This window comes from Drosophila mojavensis, unplaced genomic scaffold, assembly GCF_018153725.1.
Source record: "Drosophila mojavensis isolate 15081-1352.22 unplaced genomic scaffold, ASM1815372v1 contig_36, whole genome shotgun sequence".
NCBI classification, from domain to species: domain Eukaryota; kingdom Metazoa; phylum Arthropoda; class Insecta; order Diptera; family Drosophilidae; genus Drosophila; species Drosophila mojavensis.
In genome coordinates, this window is record NW_025318858.1 from 3,700,961 (window position 1) to 3,718,178 (window position 17,218).

The 17,218-nt window shown below is 40.4% G+C and overlaps 1 protein-coding gene and 1 long non-coding RNA gene across 2 annotated transcripts; one reads left to right on the top strand and one right to left on the bottom strand.

Moving 5' to 3' along the window:
* Positions 1-4,466: 4,466 nt before the first annotated feature.
* Positions 4,467-7,733, bottom strand: LOC6575897 (carboxylesterase 1E). Its single transcript, XM_002001865.4, has 2 exons — positions 6,759-7,733; positions 4,467-5,648 (listed from the first exon to the last, which is right to left on the bottom strand). Exons 1-2 carry the CDS (start codon positions 7,692-7,694, stop codon positions 4,512-4,514), a joined length of 2,073 nt encoding a protein of 690 aa, XP_002001901.1. The 5' UTR covers positions 7,695-7,733; the 3' UTR covers positions 4,467-4,511.
* Positions 7,734-10,857: 3,124 nt separating this feature from the next.
* Positions 10,858-11,607, top strand: LOC116803981. Its single transcript, XR_004364021.2, has 3 exons — positions 10,858-10,975; positions 11,116-11,249; positions 11,309-11,607. It is a non-coding gene; the product is annotated as an uncharacterized LOC116803981 (long non-coding RNA).
* The last annotated feature ends 5,611 nt before the right edge of the window (positions 11,608-17,218 follow it).

A 17,218-nucleotide genomic window follows, 5' to 3' on the forward strand; every position in this document is an offset into this window, starting at 1 on the left:
AATGGGATTCGAAAAGAAAAACAATTTATAAAATATTTAGGAACTGAAAGAAAGACAGGGATGGAAAAGAAGGAGAGTGCTCCCCGCCTTTGCGGTTGGGCTCTGTTGGTTTTGCGAAATGTGTCAATTCCAGCAGATGTCAAACGCAATCAACGCCATAAATAAGTCATTGCATACTTGATGGCGCGCTGGCCAGGAGGAGCGTGGCTCGGCGGAGGAATCGATAAGCTCGGCATTTCGGGGCCAATTGCGTGCGGTTAATTAGTGTCTGCGACAATTGGAGCCAAAGGTGTTGCTCACAAATAGACATCAACTATTTATTAAGCTTTAGCGTGGGGTCAGAAGCGTTAACATTTCGTTCTCAGGCTCGAGTTATGACATGGTGGGTCAGTGTGCGTGCCACACTGCAATCAATACTAATTATAATAATCAATTTTAATTAGAGCCGAATAGCCCAAGAGCACTGCGCAATCGAGCCCCCTTCAATGGCTACGCCCCTGCTCAATGGGGGCTGCAATTGACGCTGTCAAAGCATAGCCAAGTGCAGGCCAACAACAAAGACATAATCCAACGGGACTTCATATTAGAAAAGAGACCTGTCCCACACACACACACCCACACACACACACACACGCACACACGCTCGTTCAGCCTTTAGATTGAGGCCATACAAAAGCAGATTTTTGCTTATGTCAAAACTCGAACAATGGCCAAGTGGCTTTACCCAAAATTGAGCCTGACAGCAGCATGATGGCCGCCTCCTGCTCCTGCTCCTGCTCCTGCTCCTGCCCCATGCACACACCCTCCCAGCTGACTGGCTGCCTGGCTGGCCTATCCATTGCATATGCATGCCACTGATAGACAGCCCAGCACATGGCATCCAAATTCCATTATTTGGATTAGACCAATTGTTGCTGGGCTTTATTGTTGGACGAACTGGGCGTCGAGGCTCGGGCCTGCATCGCATTGAGCAGATTATTTCTTTCATTCAAAATTTCGTTCATAAACAGCATAAAAGTAGTTGGCTCTGCTCTGCATGGCTCATGCTGATCACAAAATTGAAAATAATGAAAATTTGAATAGAACTAATTACGTTACGGCCAGCACAAAATTCAATTGTCTACAAAAGGCGCTTTAAATTGGGAGCTCCAATTATGAAAATTAATAAATAGAGAGACAAAGTCTAAAGCTTCAAATTGTAATGAAAACTAGGCAAGTACACAGAATTCATGATATGAATTTACAATTTATTTGAAAGAGAATAATAAAATATTAAATATACCTAACAATAAATTTTATATTTGTTCAAATTAAAATAGATTTCAATTTATGTTGGTAGAATAAATACAATTAAAAAAAAAAAAAAAAAAAAAAAAAACAATATAATCTTATATATATACCTTTTCTAAATTATTTTTTTTTTATTTTTTTTTTTTTTTTTTTGACTTATAAATTAACTTTTATAATATCCAACACCTAAGCTTTACATAATTGACTTATTAAATTAAAGCCTCTGTCAAAGACGACTTTAATTGGAAGCTCAAGAAAATTTTGGAAAATTCGAATCACACTTATAAATGTGCAGAGACAATTTAATGCCAAGACTAACATTTCATTTGAACCCTGTGAAATATCTCGTCTTACAATGAGGCAATTTTGGAATGAACATGAAAACAAGTTCATGTAAAATCAGCAACACGAATCGAAACAGGGCCAGAAGCAGCAGCAGCTGCTGCAACTATTAACATCAAATGACCAGCCTAATTTATGTGCCTAGCTGCACACAGTGAAAGAGAGACAGAGAGAGAGAGGGAGAGAGAGAGGGAGAGAGAGAGGGAGAGACCGTGTGTGTGTGTGAGTACTCGAATTCCATATGGGTAAACACATCGACTCGTAGACTAAAACACGCCGCAATGCCGTAACTTCTGCTCCAGAATTGATGAAATGACAGTAGAGAAAGGCAAGAGGAGGAGGAGGAGGAGCTATGGGGTGCTGGGAGTTTCCTAGTCGAATCAAATAGGCAAAAGCTGACTACAGGCAGCAGGCAGGAGGCGGCAAGCATGAAGCAGGAGCAGGAGCAGGAGGCGGCAGTGTATGCCAGTATGAAATTGCTTTACACAATCGAAACGCACGAAATGACAATATAAATCGAGGGGCGGAACTAATTTGGCAAAAGACTCGAAATAGGCCGAGCCGCAACCACAAAACGACATAACAACAATGTAGAGGAGCAGCAGCAGCAGGAGCAGGAGGACGAGCAGGAGGCCGGATATGGGATATAGTGAAGGGGACCACGAGTATTTGGTAACTGGGGTTCATCAGCCGCTCGACTACCAGTGAATTGGCCAAAATTAACGCAACGTTCGAAAAGTTTTTGCGCAAATTGCGTAACTACACATTAATGAAGAAAAATTGCGTAAGCTACCCCGAATACGCCAGATCCATTCAGAAAACTAAGCAGAAACTTTCCGTGGGCCCCAAAAGGTAAATTGCATTGGAAATTGGGCGACACTTTGGCCATAAAACGGCCACGTGATTTATGCCAATTGCGAATCGTCCAGGTAAACAGCTTCATAATGAACCGAATGAGCCGATTATCCATGTGCCTTGAGTAGTTCTGTTCTATTCGGAACTTGGAGGGGAGTGGCCAACAGCTTGCTTTGATTACGCCCCATCATTGTCTGCTTGATCATTTATTATGCCTCGTTCTGTGGCGCTGCTCAAAGTTTTCGCTCTGCATTTTTATGACCATCATTAAAAGTGCTCAGGCAGTTTTGCCAGCAGCCTTACTCTCTCTCTCTCTCTCTCTCTCTCACTCCCTTTCTCGCTCTATCTTAGAGAACTACTTGGCTACAATTATAATTATCATTTGTCATCTGGACACTAATTAATTGTAAAGTTTTTTGTTTTAATCCCTGCTAACGGCCCATTAATAATTGTCGCAGATGTCGCAGCCACCAAACGCAACTCTGATAACGATTTATATATGCAGCATTATCAAAGAAAGTTTTCTAATTGAAATGCTTGGGATGAGCATGAGTAAACCTTTAGTGCTGGAGTTTTATTATTAAAAAATTGCCTGAATTTTAATGAATTGAAAGTGGGCTGTGTTTCTATAAAAGTTCATTTGTTATTTGTTTGATAAATATAAATGGAGGAGCTGCTCCATGTGAGAGAGATGTATTTCTATTGATGACTTTTTTCCTGGAATTAAATCTCTACATATCTACATATTATTTATGCATCTAAGCATCTGATCTAGCAGGTCCATAAGTTGAGGGACTGGCAAATAATAGTAATCACAGTCCTCCACCACTTCCATTGCATCCTAACCTCTTGTCCTCGAAATCCATTTCGTCTTAAATTCATATCTCTTTCTTTTCAGTCTTTAAGTAACATTGGATTGATTCCTACTTAAATTCTCATATTTGTTAGTTGATGAATTCATGGCACAACAAAAGCAGGCTAAACTTAATTTTTTAAGTGAAAAATTGAATAGATTTTAACTATTAGAATTTTCTTTCTTTTCATATGCTCCTCAAATATCTGCAATGTATCTAAAACTTTGTCTAGTAAATCTAATGTCACCTGGCCAACAATGGAAGCAACACATGTCACTGAGCGAGGCTATTGTATAGCAAGTACTTCCAGGCTGCTTAAGCTGCTGCTCAAAGCTGAACCTCAACTGAATTCTAGGAAATATTTATAGCTACTAAAAGAAATGGCTCTAATTGAACTCGTCGAGGTGCTCTTTAAATACCCTCGCGTGACTGTTTGCCTGCCCCCTGGCCTCTTGCCCCTTGCCCCTTGCCCCTTGCTCATGCACACATCTATTATGCCCCGTTATAATAGCAAATCCCAATCCCAGTTTCATTTCAGGCGGCCCCTCGGCGTTTGTCAGCGCTTAAGCTCAACGAACCTAGGCATTAACGCCTCCGGCCACGCCCACACTGAGAACGAAAATGGTATGGGATGGCATGTCGGACAGTTTCAATTTATGAAATTAGTTTTAATAATATTAATAAGAGGCACATGAAAGAACAGCTACAATGAGTCTGCTCCGTAGGTAAGCCGGCTTTGCGCTCAGCTTTTTGGCCATAGTTCACAAAAGACGTCAAGGCAACGAGCAGGAGGAGCAGCAGGAGCAGCATCGACAGCAGCAGCATCGACAGCTGCTCATCCTCTTCAAACTTTCACTGCCAGCTTATGCTCATTGTTTGCCCTGACTCCGCCCTCCGCCCCCTCAGCCAGCTCATGCCACTCCGGATGCGGATCTGCCCACAAGTTTCAGAAAACTTTGCTTTTTGTTTAAATTTTGCGCCTCGGCTGGCCGGAAATTTGCTTATCGGTGGCGCTCAGAGAGGCACAAAGTCAATAGAGAGATTAGCGCTAGAGCTATGCGAGCTGTGCTAATTGAGCGCCGGTTCATGGCAACCAGCAGCAGCAGCAGAAACAGCAGCAGCAGCTTATATCAATACCAACCAGGCTTTATTCAATATGGCAATGAGAACTTAGAGCAAACCCAGACCCAAGCCGCCGCCGCCGCGTTTCTTCCCATTGTTTTGGCTGCCGGTGAGGCCAACGCCGCCCAGGCCCAGAGTGTTGCCAATGCCGCCCACAGTCTTGCCAACGCCGCCCACCGTCTGGCCCAGGCCGCCGCCCAGCTGGCCCAGGACGCTGCCGAGTGCGGCGCAGCTGGTGGAGCTGAGCGGAGAGAGGGATGCGCCCAGGACAGAGAGCTCGCAGAAGCGAAAATCACTGGCTGCCTCCAGCTGAGTGTCGACCTTGATGAAAGGCGTGCCCTTGCTCGAGATGCTCTGGAAGAGCTTTGCCGTGACTCCCTCCTTCTGCTCCTCCTTCGGCTGGGCGAACTGCAGCAGCATATCAATCAAGTTCTTGCGCACCTTCAGATCCTGCTCGTCGGTGAGCCGCGTCTCCAGCAGCGGCTCGCCGAAGATGTCGTTCGCATCGAACATGTAGCCCAGCTCGTCGCCGTGGGCCACCAGCTCCGGCCTGCTCTGGGCCTGCTCGGCCACGATGGGCAGGCCGTGCAGAAAGTGGATGCCCTTCGACTTGGTGCCGTTGTACTCGAAGCTGTACATGTAGGCGGGCGCCAGCTTAGACCACACCTGCGTGGTGAGCACGGCGGGCAGGTTGAAGAGCACGTCGGTGGTGGACTCCACCACCTTGGCCAGCACTTGATCCACGTTCAATGCCTGCGGCACCTTCCACACATCCTGCAGCGTGGGCGTCAGCGCGCTAGTCAATCCGGGCAGCACGGGCTTCGCTATGCCTCCAGTCAGCTCGTCGATGCGCAGGAAGCCCGTCAGCTGCTCCAGTGCGCCTTGCAGCGAGCCCAAGAACTTCTCGGCCGAGCCATAAACCTTGTTCAGCGTATCCACAGTCACCGAGTTGGCCGTCTCGTGCTTGGTCACGCCGGTCAGCAGGGGAATGCCCGTATAATTGCCGCTGCGCAGCTGCGCCTCCGGCTCGCCTATTATGATGCTCGGCAGCGAGCGATAGTCCTCCTCGGCCTCCATGTGCGGCTGGAAGCCAGCGTTGCCTGTGAGCCCCTTGACCAGAGCACGTCCAGCCAGGCGCTCTGTTTGTACCTTGTTATCGTTCTTGATGATATCCACGGCGGATTTCTAAAGGCGGAGAGGAATGAAAGGCCATTAAATAAAATCGAAGTTTGAGACCTGTATCTGATTAAATAGGTGTAAGCTAAATGTTAACTAAAGTTGAGGGAAGGAGGGAAAAATATATATATTGAGATATACATATATTCCAGATCCATCTTGAATTGTTCGATTCTGACTGAAACAAACTCTTGACTTTCGCTTTTAATATATTCAAGTTTGAGGAACTTCTAACTCCATTTTCTATAGTCTGCTTCCAAATTCTGTTGATAACATAGTTAATCTGTCTTATGAGCTAACATAGATTACAATTGCAAAAAATTGTTATTAATTTCGATCTAGGTTAGATCCAAAATTAAGCAAAATTTTTAGTTCTGTGCTTTCATAAATATTATAATTTATTTAAATAGTATTTATTTGATTCAAACCCATGTTAAGTATCTGTTAAGTGCTTAACAGACAACGCCAACTGTCATCGAGTTAGACAAAGCATGTCATTAGCATTTATTTACTCTCATTGAATTACTCTCACTCTTAGCATATAAATTATTATCTATTAGCTACTGGCTGATGAGTAGCTTGACTGATGTTGTAAATCGTGATGATAAATATCACATCACATGCATAAGTCGGGAACATTAAAGTAAAAATGCTAATAAAAACTCGTTTACTAATAAACTTATGAATAATCTTCATATGTAACTGCATCTAGCGGCAAGACAGTAATTCGATTGACAATGTAATGGTATGTACATCCATGTGCGAGAGTCATTTGAAAAGTTTCTGAATGTCGTGAAGAAAAATAAAAGTAAAGGCCCAAGTTTCTTAGGGAATATGAACTGTTATATCAATGTTAATTTCATATATACATTTACTTTACATTCTTATTTATGTAACAGTTTGTAGCATATAATTTGCCTGTTATGTTAAGTCAATGCAAACTGCTGCTGTAAGCCATTTCCGCTCAGATTTGCAGGAAACTAACTTTTAACAGATTTTAATGTTCCATTTTTCTCTCCCACTCTCTCTCCCTCTCCCTCCCTCCTTCTTCTACCTTATCTCCGTCCCTCTCTCGCTCTCCTATTTTCTCTCTATCTCTCATCTCTCTACAATACTCACCGCTCGCATGCACTTGACAATTTCCAGCTCATTGCCTGTGGGACAGTTGTTAATCTTGGCCACCTCCTCGACACTCTGCACCGGCTCCTTGTCCATGGCGTATTGAGAGAGCGCAGTGCCCGACATGGCCACCACGCCGTGGATATCGCCGGCGCTGCGGGCCGTGCGCGACATGGACAGGTACATGGCGCTGGCGGCACCTGAGCCGTGGCCAATTGCCTGCACCCGCTTGGGATCGCCGCCGAAGTGGGAGATATACTCGCTGACCCAGCGCAGCGCTGTGGCCAGATCGAACATGGCCAGGTTGCCGTCGAACTCCTTGGTGCCGTCGCCCAGGATGCCCAGCGAGCCGAGGCGGTATTGCGGCGCCACCACAATCGCCCCCTGCTGGGCCATGGGCGTGGCGTCGTACTGAGCCGCCGAGCCGAAGCGAAAGCCACCTGGATGTATCCAGACAAACACCGGCAAGCCCGTCGTCTCGTCCGGCATCTGCGGCGTATACACATTCAACAGCAGGCAATCCTCCTCGCCGACGATGCGCTGCGGCTGCTGCGGATGCGGCTGGATGCACGGCGGGCCATGCCTGGTGGCATTGATATCCCCGCTGAGCCGCTTGTAGACGGGCCGCGCGTAGCGTAGCTGCCCCACCGGCGGCTCCGCATAGTGCAGGCCCAGGAAGCTGTAGATGCCCGTTCGGGTGTTCCGGAAGCCCTCGATGCGAGTGTCGCGATTGTAGAGCCGGGCAAACACAACCGGATCATCGACGGGCGGCGCTTTGGCACTCTTGCCACCCACAATGCGCTTCACGCGACGATGCGAAACCGACTCCGACTCCGACTCCGACTCCAAGTCCGCCTCGCTCAAGGTCAATGCAGCTGCAACTGAGTGCAGCAGCAGCAGCAGCCACAAAATGTTCCGCTTCGCCAACTTTCGCATTGCGTTTCGCTCGATTGTCAACTTGGAACTGTGCGAATGCGCCGGCCGTTTCAGCTCTCCAAGCTCAGCGACTCTTGACAAGGCCGGCAACTAGCCCGGCTGGGCGATAAAATAATTATTCACTTGCTGCAATAACAACAACAACAACGAGTTGATAAAATTTCAAGAGTTGTTTCATTTTATTTTCGCGCTGTTCACGATCAGCCACTGGTCATTTAAGACTATATATAAGCATCTTTCTATATATGTGTATGTATGTGTGTGTAGATAGACTATAGAGAATTTTCATTTGGGACTCGAATCACGTTCCTCAGAAATACAAAAAATACCAAATATAAGCGGAGACACTATTTAATTGCATGATTAAGTCATAGCGAACTCTGAATGCGCTATATTAAATAAAGTGATCTATGGGTGTGGATATGGATATAAAGAATCTCTTTTGGATGGCAAAGTTATTAAGCTCATTGTACAGCTTTGAGGCGATAAGCTATCAACTATCAACTAGTACACCATATACTACTACAATAAGTTTTCTTTACTCATTACCCGTTACCATTGCCCCATGTATAAATAAATAAATTATTAATAAATAAATTATTAATTTACAGCATTAATGGTATTTAAATATTTTTTCTCATAATAAACTTAGATGATTTCTTGAAAATGTAAATTCTATAAAAAATAAAAATGTAAAAGTATAAAAGTTTAAATAAATTTATATGTATTGAACTTATTAATAAAAAAAAAAATATATTTATTATTTACTTATTTATTTATTTTTTTTTTTTTAATATTAATAAATATCTAAAATGATTTATTTTTGTTTATTGATTTAGATAAAAATGAATTAATTTGCATTTAAAACCCTATCATTGTATATTTCTATAAAAATATATAATAAAAATATTTTTAATACATATATGATAAAATATGTATATATTTTTTAATCTTTACAAAAAGTAAAATTGTATTAAAGCAATATTTAAAAATATTATTCAACACATAAATCGCATATCTCTCGCAATATTAAGTATGCTTTATAGAGTTCTATTGATTACCTAACTTGGCATCATTCAAGATGCTCATCAAATTTTCTCTCTTTACCAATCGCAGTGTTGCGACTTATTCGTCATTTCCAGCTGATTTAATATACGTTTCTGTAAAATGATAATCGCCTTTATGTATTTCATTATTTCACAGCTGACGTCTCTTATCGCACGCGATCCACAACTACGAACAAAACTGGTTCGATGGGTTTTTATTTTCTGTGGAAGAGTCGCTGTATTCCTCATTCAAGTGTTGTCGCTGCTGCTGCTGTTGTTGTTGTTGTTGTCGCTGAGAGGCAGAAAGCAAAACAAAGCAAAATAATAGGCATGAGCGAAATAATAATGCGATTTTAAAGTCTTAGCATGAGTGCGAGCACTCGTCGTAGTTTAGAGCTTTGCTGCATTATCTGCCCAGATGAGTTATATGCTCAACATATTTACGAGCAGGCACATTGCCTAAGGGAAGGCTGAGGCGTGTGGCTAGCGGAACCGGAAGCTGGCAAATGTCATGAAACAGAGTGCCTGGTTGTGATTTTAAGTTTCTTGACCCCTCCAGCCAGCCAGCCAACCAGCCAGCCAGCCAACCAGTCAGCCAGCCGACCAGTCAGCCTGCCAGCCTTCTGCCCCCTTGCTAAAGATGAAAGAGCAGCCCGGGATTAGGCCACAGCCAGACGGGGGTAACTCTGCCGCATGAATCTCAATGTTGTTGTTTAGACTGCGGCCACGTACGTCCACTGATTTGTCTCTGCAATTGCCGGTCCTTCGCCTAACAGCTATCTCTCATGTCCAACACACTCACACGCACACACACACACACACACATGGACAAAATGACATTTAAAGTTACGACAATATAATTAAGTAGACATCTGGGAGTTGCGGCAAGTGCTGGCTGAGGAATAATTATATATGTATACGTATATATGTATAGAAGGAGAATATATATATATATATATATATATATATATATATATATATATATATAATATGTGAGTGTGTGTGAGGCAGCTATCAGAGACATGCAACACTCTTGCGCTACACATGGAGAGAAATTGTGCCACGTCGCAGCCTCAGTAGTTGCCTCAGTCACGCCTACACATTTAACGAGCTTTATCTCTTTTTGATATACCCTGTAGCTGCGAAAAATGTGTTAAGGGGAGTTATGACTGACTATAGAATACTCTGTAGCTTGACGTATGTATATATTAGGTATGTATATATTAGGTATGTCAATGAGAATAGAATACTGAGTACAGCGTAAGATATATGTAGATAAAAAAATTACTAAAATTATCGTAAGCTTCAAGTAATCCAAACTGTGACTTCTAAGCGAAATACAGCTTATTGTATTTATTTTTTATTTTTTCACTCATACTAAAATTGTTTTAAATTTTAAAAATTCCATTTAAATTTGCAGAATATCATCTAGTCCACTCTCGCTTACCTTCGTCATCCACATCCTTCAGTTCGGGGTCTTTAAAAAGTTATTAATCTAGGGGTATTGAGTAAATAAATTCCTTTTAATTGAGTTTTAAATGCAGCCACTGACAATTTGCATAAAAGCTGACAGAATGCTAAAAATGTTTTTGTTATCCCTCCATTATCTAAAGTCCGGAGTCCTGAGTGCTGAGTGCTGAGTCCATGTCATATGAGCACATGCATGCGTGCATGCATATCAATCATGCAGGTTGTGAAAGCAGCTGCTAAAAGCCATAATTACATGCAAGACTGACTTTTAATTTGATTTCAGACAAGAGCAGCGAAGCGTTGAGTGGAGAAGTAAAATGAGAAAATGTATATAAAATCTGCTTTAGTTAGGGCAGCAACTAATGATACTATGGAGACTAGTATGAAGGAAAGTAGAAAGACTAGTTAAATAAAAAGAAAGTAAGGTTAGATATAGATCTTGAGTTGAGGAAAATATTAATTTAATTTAATTTAATATTTAATAATATAAAATTTCTTATGATTATCAACGTATAATGTATATAGTAAAAACTAACGCAAATAAAAAAATTCAAAAGAAATTCAAAATCGATATTCGACTATATTTAATCCTTAGAGATTTAAATCATTTGTTTTTTCTCTCCAACAGATTTCATATGATTATTTATTTTGCTTCCAACATTTAATCAAATCTTATGAACAAATCTCTCATATCTTATTCTGCGTCATTTTCGAGTATATCATGATTCGTGCTTAATATAATATTTCCTACTGACACCCTCTTAAGTACGTTCTCACTCTTATTAATTGTTTTGCTTGTTCCGTTCCATCTTTCAAAAAAGAAACCAAAAAAAAAAATTGCTTGCCTAATTTTTCTTCTTATTTCTTTACTTTTGCACACGCAACATGGTAACACGCTTTCCCAGCTTTGAAGCTGCTTTTCGTCCTTGCCGATGGCGTGTGCTGCTGTTGGTGCGTTTCTAATGTGGAAAATATTAATTATAAAATAATAATTGAATTGTGCTCGGACCAAGACCAGGTCTGGCAGCTTTGCTGAAAGGTAGATATATAACTCAGACCCATACACACACTCACACACATACACTTTCCTTTGTTTAGATATCCTTCACACGCCAAGAGTTCATTAGCGATTGCCGGGGAACGAAACAAATTGTGCGCATCTGTTGGATTTCATGAATCGAAATTAGCTGCTGCGCAGATTACGATTTAATGGAATCAACAAATATGGCTCCAGAGCAGAGCCTTCCTGATCTGATTAAAAATAGTTAATGGAAACTGGCAGGTGTGCGCCAACTAGCAGGGAAATTAATAACGAATATTATTAATGAAGCTGCATAAATTATGTAAATTGCCAATAAATATACCATATATGCTATTTGTACGGGCTACAGTTTTAAGATATATTCCTCATTATTTAACATTATTAATTTTTCTCATAGGGAATTAAAAAGGTCCCAAAATTGTGAAGATTTTTTTTTATTAAAAAAAGATAGATTTTTGAATAAATATTAAATATAAATTAGATTGAGATGAAAGCGTTTGTATAAATATTTAGGATCATCAAAATTCGTTTAGTTTCAACTAATTTATGTTGGTTCTCAAGATATGGATTAGGTATTTTAAAAGCCTACAAATTCTATAAATTTTTGGTAACTTTAAAATTTGTCGCTTCCCCAAATTCACTCGCCGCTTTAATTCATAAATCTTTTGTGATTTATGCAAAAACCAAGATAAGAATAAAATTCAATTGCAAAGGAAATAGAAAATTCTCCTGACGCACATTAAAATTTAATAAGTTTTCATAAGAAGCCCAACGATTTGGTCTGCAACCGCAATCGTTTTGCGTTAGTTTGTCGAAAACTGTGCAGAAAATTGTGTGGAAAATTGTGAGAAAACTGGCCGCAGACGAGAAGAAAGCTGCGGTTGCAATGCCTGTCAATTGCAGCAACTTGCTGCCTATGCAACTTTTGAGCTTCCAGACCGCAAAAATAATGAGTAACACAATAGGAATTGACCAGCTGATACCCTGTAAGCAGTAAAAGGGTTTGCTGAGTAAAACAAGAAAATGTGAACACCATTCGGCATATACAAATTTAACAATAAAATTATAGAGCATTAACTATTTTATTATTTATTTTATTTTATTTTATTTTAATATATATCATTTATTTGTAGCCTTTATAATTTTATAATTTTTTTTATTTGTAAAAATTGTGAATTTTTGAAAAAAAAAAATTAAATACATTTAAATAAATAAATAAATGAAATTTTTTAAATAATTTTTTTTAAATTATGAAATTGTCTTATGATATTTTGTTGATAACTCTGAGCTTTTAAAATTAAAAAAAATATATATATTTTTTAATAATATTTATTTATTCTATATACCTAAATTTATATTATTAAAATTATTGTCATTATTATTATATTATTATTATTATTATTTAAAAAAAAAATAATAATAAAAATTATTCACAATATACACCCGAAAAATAGATTTGTATATAAATACTTAAATAAATATTTCATCGAATTAAACTAGCCTCTCCTTAGCTAACCCTTACAGGGCATGTAAATGTATAGAAACAAAGCAAATTGATATGAATGCCATGTGGCAAAAGTTTTGTGGCAGCAACTACAACAACAGTAAGAAAGGCAACTCGAGTGCAACACACATGTTCAATTTTAATTAAACTAATGAAATTGTATGACCCCCATCACAAAAAACGAGATGCGAAAGTATTTGAATTTCCGTTCTTTTCTTTTTTTGGAAACATTAAAAATTAACTGGCGGAATAATCGAAACTGTTAAAACGTTAATTTAACACTTAAACAAGCTAAACCGCAGCCCAGCCTCAAACAGTGTCCCGTTCAGCTGTAACTGTAGCTGTGCGTCTGTATGCGTGTGTGTGTGTGCAGGCATTCCAATTGGCAGCTTCTGTGTGTCACATTTAATGCAAGAGCGGAATTCCATTAAACGACAACCACAGGCAGCAAGCCACCAATTCAACCCGAACATCATGCCAAAGGAAACGCATTTGTGGTGCCAAATAAACACGCACACGCACACACACAATGGCAAACACCCACACACCCACACAGCGACACTCTCGAACTGTGACTGCATTGATCCACCCAACTGCTGTACGTGGCTGCCGCAGCATATTGCAGATGTTTAAACATAAAGCCGGCTGGGGATTGGGAGTTGGGTAACACAAAGAATCACAACGACTTGCCTGACACGCCCTCACACCCACACACACACACACACACACACACATGTGTATGCATGTAATGTACATTACAGCGGCACGAGGGCAACGGCGAATGGGGGAGGGTGAACGCACATAAATTGCAATCGGAATATCAAATTGGCAGCAGGACACAAGCCAGGACGTCGCAGGACCCTCTCTCTGGCTTTGCCCTGCGCGCTTGTCGTTCCCTGATTTTATCAATTCAATAAAAACCAAATAAAATCAGTACAAATGCAAATACCATTAATGTATTGGGTTTAACTTTGTTTTTGTTTCCCTCTCGATTGTTTTTCTTTTATACTTATTTTTTATTTTTTTTTTATTTTTACTTTCCTCTTTCTTTCCGCGTGGGTTAAATTTTATGCATTTGCTTTCACTGCCCGTATTTATGTATTTCATATTTTCTTTTACATTATTTACGCCGTTGTTGGTTTCTTCCATTTTTTTTTTTTTATAGTTGACTGGGCCACATGTGAAGAGGGCTGAAAAATATTTTCGAGCAAAAAAGTGAGTAAAGTTTTTGCCATGTTTGCCGCATAAATATTTGCCACAAGCGAAACTGGCGAAGACTTTATAAAAACTTGGGAAATATTTTGAATTTACTTTTTTGCAAGAGTTTGTAGAGTTTTGAGTATGTTTTAAGAATTGTTTATTGTTTGTACACAAGCCGAACTTGTTGTAAAAATTTATGTAATTTATGAAAGAATGGAATTAATCTGAAATTAAGGCTAACTGAAGAGCTAAGCACTGAGTCCTGCGTCTTGATAATGTGGTTTATAAATTATTTTCAGTGTCTTTAATGTTTATAGTTTTTTTTTTTTTTTTTTTTTTTTTTTTTGTATTCTAGCTAATAGGAAACAGATATAAATTCTTTAGAACAGTCTTGGAAGTTTCAAGACCTAAATATTAAAGCTGAGATGTCCTATAAACATATATTATAAATACTGCAACATATATTTGTTTTATTTATAAATTTAAATATTTTCCAAGCACTAAGAATACTTTAGATTAGGTAGACTAAATGAACAATGTCTAGTACTTATACCCTTCCCAAATCAAGCATAAAACTCTTTACAAACCCTTCACAATCAACCTCAAATTGATCTCCTTTCATTTAGCGCTCAGTTCAACTGCGTAATCTCCAGCTATGCAAACCAAATGAGGGCTATTTAATGTCATTATCTCAGTGGTAACCCCCTGCTGAACCTAATTCCATATATAGCTCTATATAGATATATGCCCGGCCTCATCATTAAGGACACTGACCCATCAAATTGACGATGAACCCGAAGCGCAATTCCTTTACAACTGCCCGTATAAAGCAGCCTAATTAACTCATTAGACAATGTCACAGTGTCCCAGTTGGGTCAAAAAAAAAAAAAAAAATGTAACAGAAGAAGAAAAAGAGGATAAAGAGGCAGTAACAGCAGCAACAGCAGCAGTTGAATGTTAAATGTGCAACATTTACACACTCATTTGTTGACAAACAAATTACACGAAGGATTTGCTGCAAATTACGCGCCATTTTTCAACACTTTTCTTTCAAATCCGGGCAAACAACAGCGAAGCAAAAAATGGAAGCGAACCCAAAACGAAAAAAAAGTACCGTTAGCTACGAAAATTCGGTTCAATGTGTACATATGTCCCATGAAATTTAATTTAATCAAAGGCCAAACAGGCCAGCAGCAGCCACTGGAGGCAGGCAGCACGAATCAATCTCCAGGCGCCCAACAGGCAGATGTGCTCAAATGGTGGATGAGGAGCGCAGAGAGAGGCGTTACCAAAATGAAATTGCTTTAAGCAGCGCACAACGCATTTTGTGTCCCTTGTCCCCTGTCCCTTGTGCAGTGTCCCTTGTTCCTTGTCTCTTGTCCCTTGTCTCTCGTCCGTCGTTCATTCGTCGCTCTGCTCCCTTAGCCGTTGTCCTTATCCAATGTCCTTTTGGCCCATTGCTGATTGTCTGACCGTAACTTGTTTGCTCGCCTTTAATTTCATTTGCGCGCCTTCGCCGCTGCCAATATCCTCGCTGGTCTTTAAGGCCGGAGTTTGATTTCGACTGCATCGTTCTTTTGTTCGCCATCCTCCCACCTCGCCCCACGCCTCGCTTCCTGCTCTTCCCCTTTTTTTCTGCTCTCTTTTTTTTTCTTTTTTGATGCGCTTTAATTTACATGCTTCAACTGTTCTTGTAGCATTTAGCAATTCCGATTGTCCTGCTGCTGGGGCCAGCCCCTTTTTGAAGTGGGGGCGCGTGATTTATGCGCATATGCTAAAGAAAACCCCAATGACATTTGCTTAAAGTAAACTTGAGATTAATCTGGAGGGCAGCTGCAATGAGGAAGAGAAAGTAACTATTGTATGCACAGTTTACAAACGCTTTTAATATGACTGTTATGCAAAGCTTCCAAAAGCTTTACAGGCATATGAGCTTTTATTAAATAAACTTTTAACAAATTTTCACTACTTTTGAAATTTTTCGCTTATAATGCCGAGATGCATTTCAAAAGCCCAACAAAGCTTTTTAAAACTTGATTTTAAAGTGTTTATTTCCTTTATAAAAATTGTTTCTCACTTAATGGGATATATTTTAATAATCACTATTTAAAGACAGCTGTTCTTAAAGCTCATTAAAGCTTTATCCTTTACAAATGGCTTTTATATTACATTAGAATATATGTGTCTCTAAGCTCTGCCTTACGCCTCCCTTATATAACAAGCAAGCAAAAGCTCCTATCGCTAGGTTATGTAAAGCTCACAAAGCTTTCTGTATGCTCAATATTAAAAAAAGGGTTTCTGAGCTCTTGCTTCTATTCCTGGTTGTGCAAATATCTAAAACTTAAGTGTAATTATAGGCCAGTGTCATTGCGCCATACACTTGAAATCGAACTTTGACCCTGACAAAGGGTAGCAATCCATGTAATTTTTCTCATGGCATTCAAACGCTTCGCTGCTTGACTTGGTCGAAAGATGGAACTTTAATTTGCCACGGCTGATTGAATTAGGCGTGCTCGATAAGGACGCAGAGCGGATATGTGAGCGTATATATACATATGTGCATAGATATGCTTTAAGGACACCCAAACACACACAGACACACATACTCACAGAGATAGCGACATTAGCGATATCTGTGGGGCGACAACGACCCTTCAGAGCATGGCCATAATAAATGGCGTCGCGACAGTTTCCTTTTAACAAAACTTTGTGTATCCGGTATTAAGAACCATCGTCTGGCTTGTAGCTAACGACAAGCACCGCAAAACACCTGCGTCCACTCTCAGCAATAGAAACAAGGTGGCCCGAGCCTCTACTGGTTGGTTGAATTTCCGGCAGGGGGTGGACAGGGGGGCCAGAGCTCTAGAATGGCCGTAGACGAAGACTGCACGCCACATAAATTCCAATGGTTTCGACGGCATCGCCCACTTTTGGCCTGGCTTACAAGTTGGCAAATTTGTGAAAATTACTTTTTGTTTATTGTGCTGAAAGCCACGCTAAGCTTAATGTTAAGGCCAAGGTGGTCGTCTCTCCACATAGCATCCCATTTACCGCTCCCCACCTAACATCTAACAGCAGCACTTGTTTCTGTTTCACTTCCATGTCCCATGCTCCTGGCCAACAATAACATTGAGTTGTTCGCGTTGCGGTCTACACACTGACAATTTATATACCCTGTAATCAATAATGGTTAGTGAGTGTTTATGCTTGTGGATAGACATGACTTGAAAGATTGGTTATATCTTTTGAGTTGGTGAGTTGA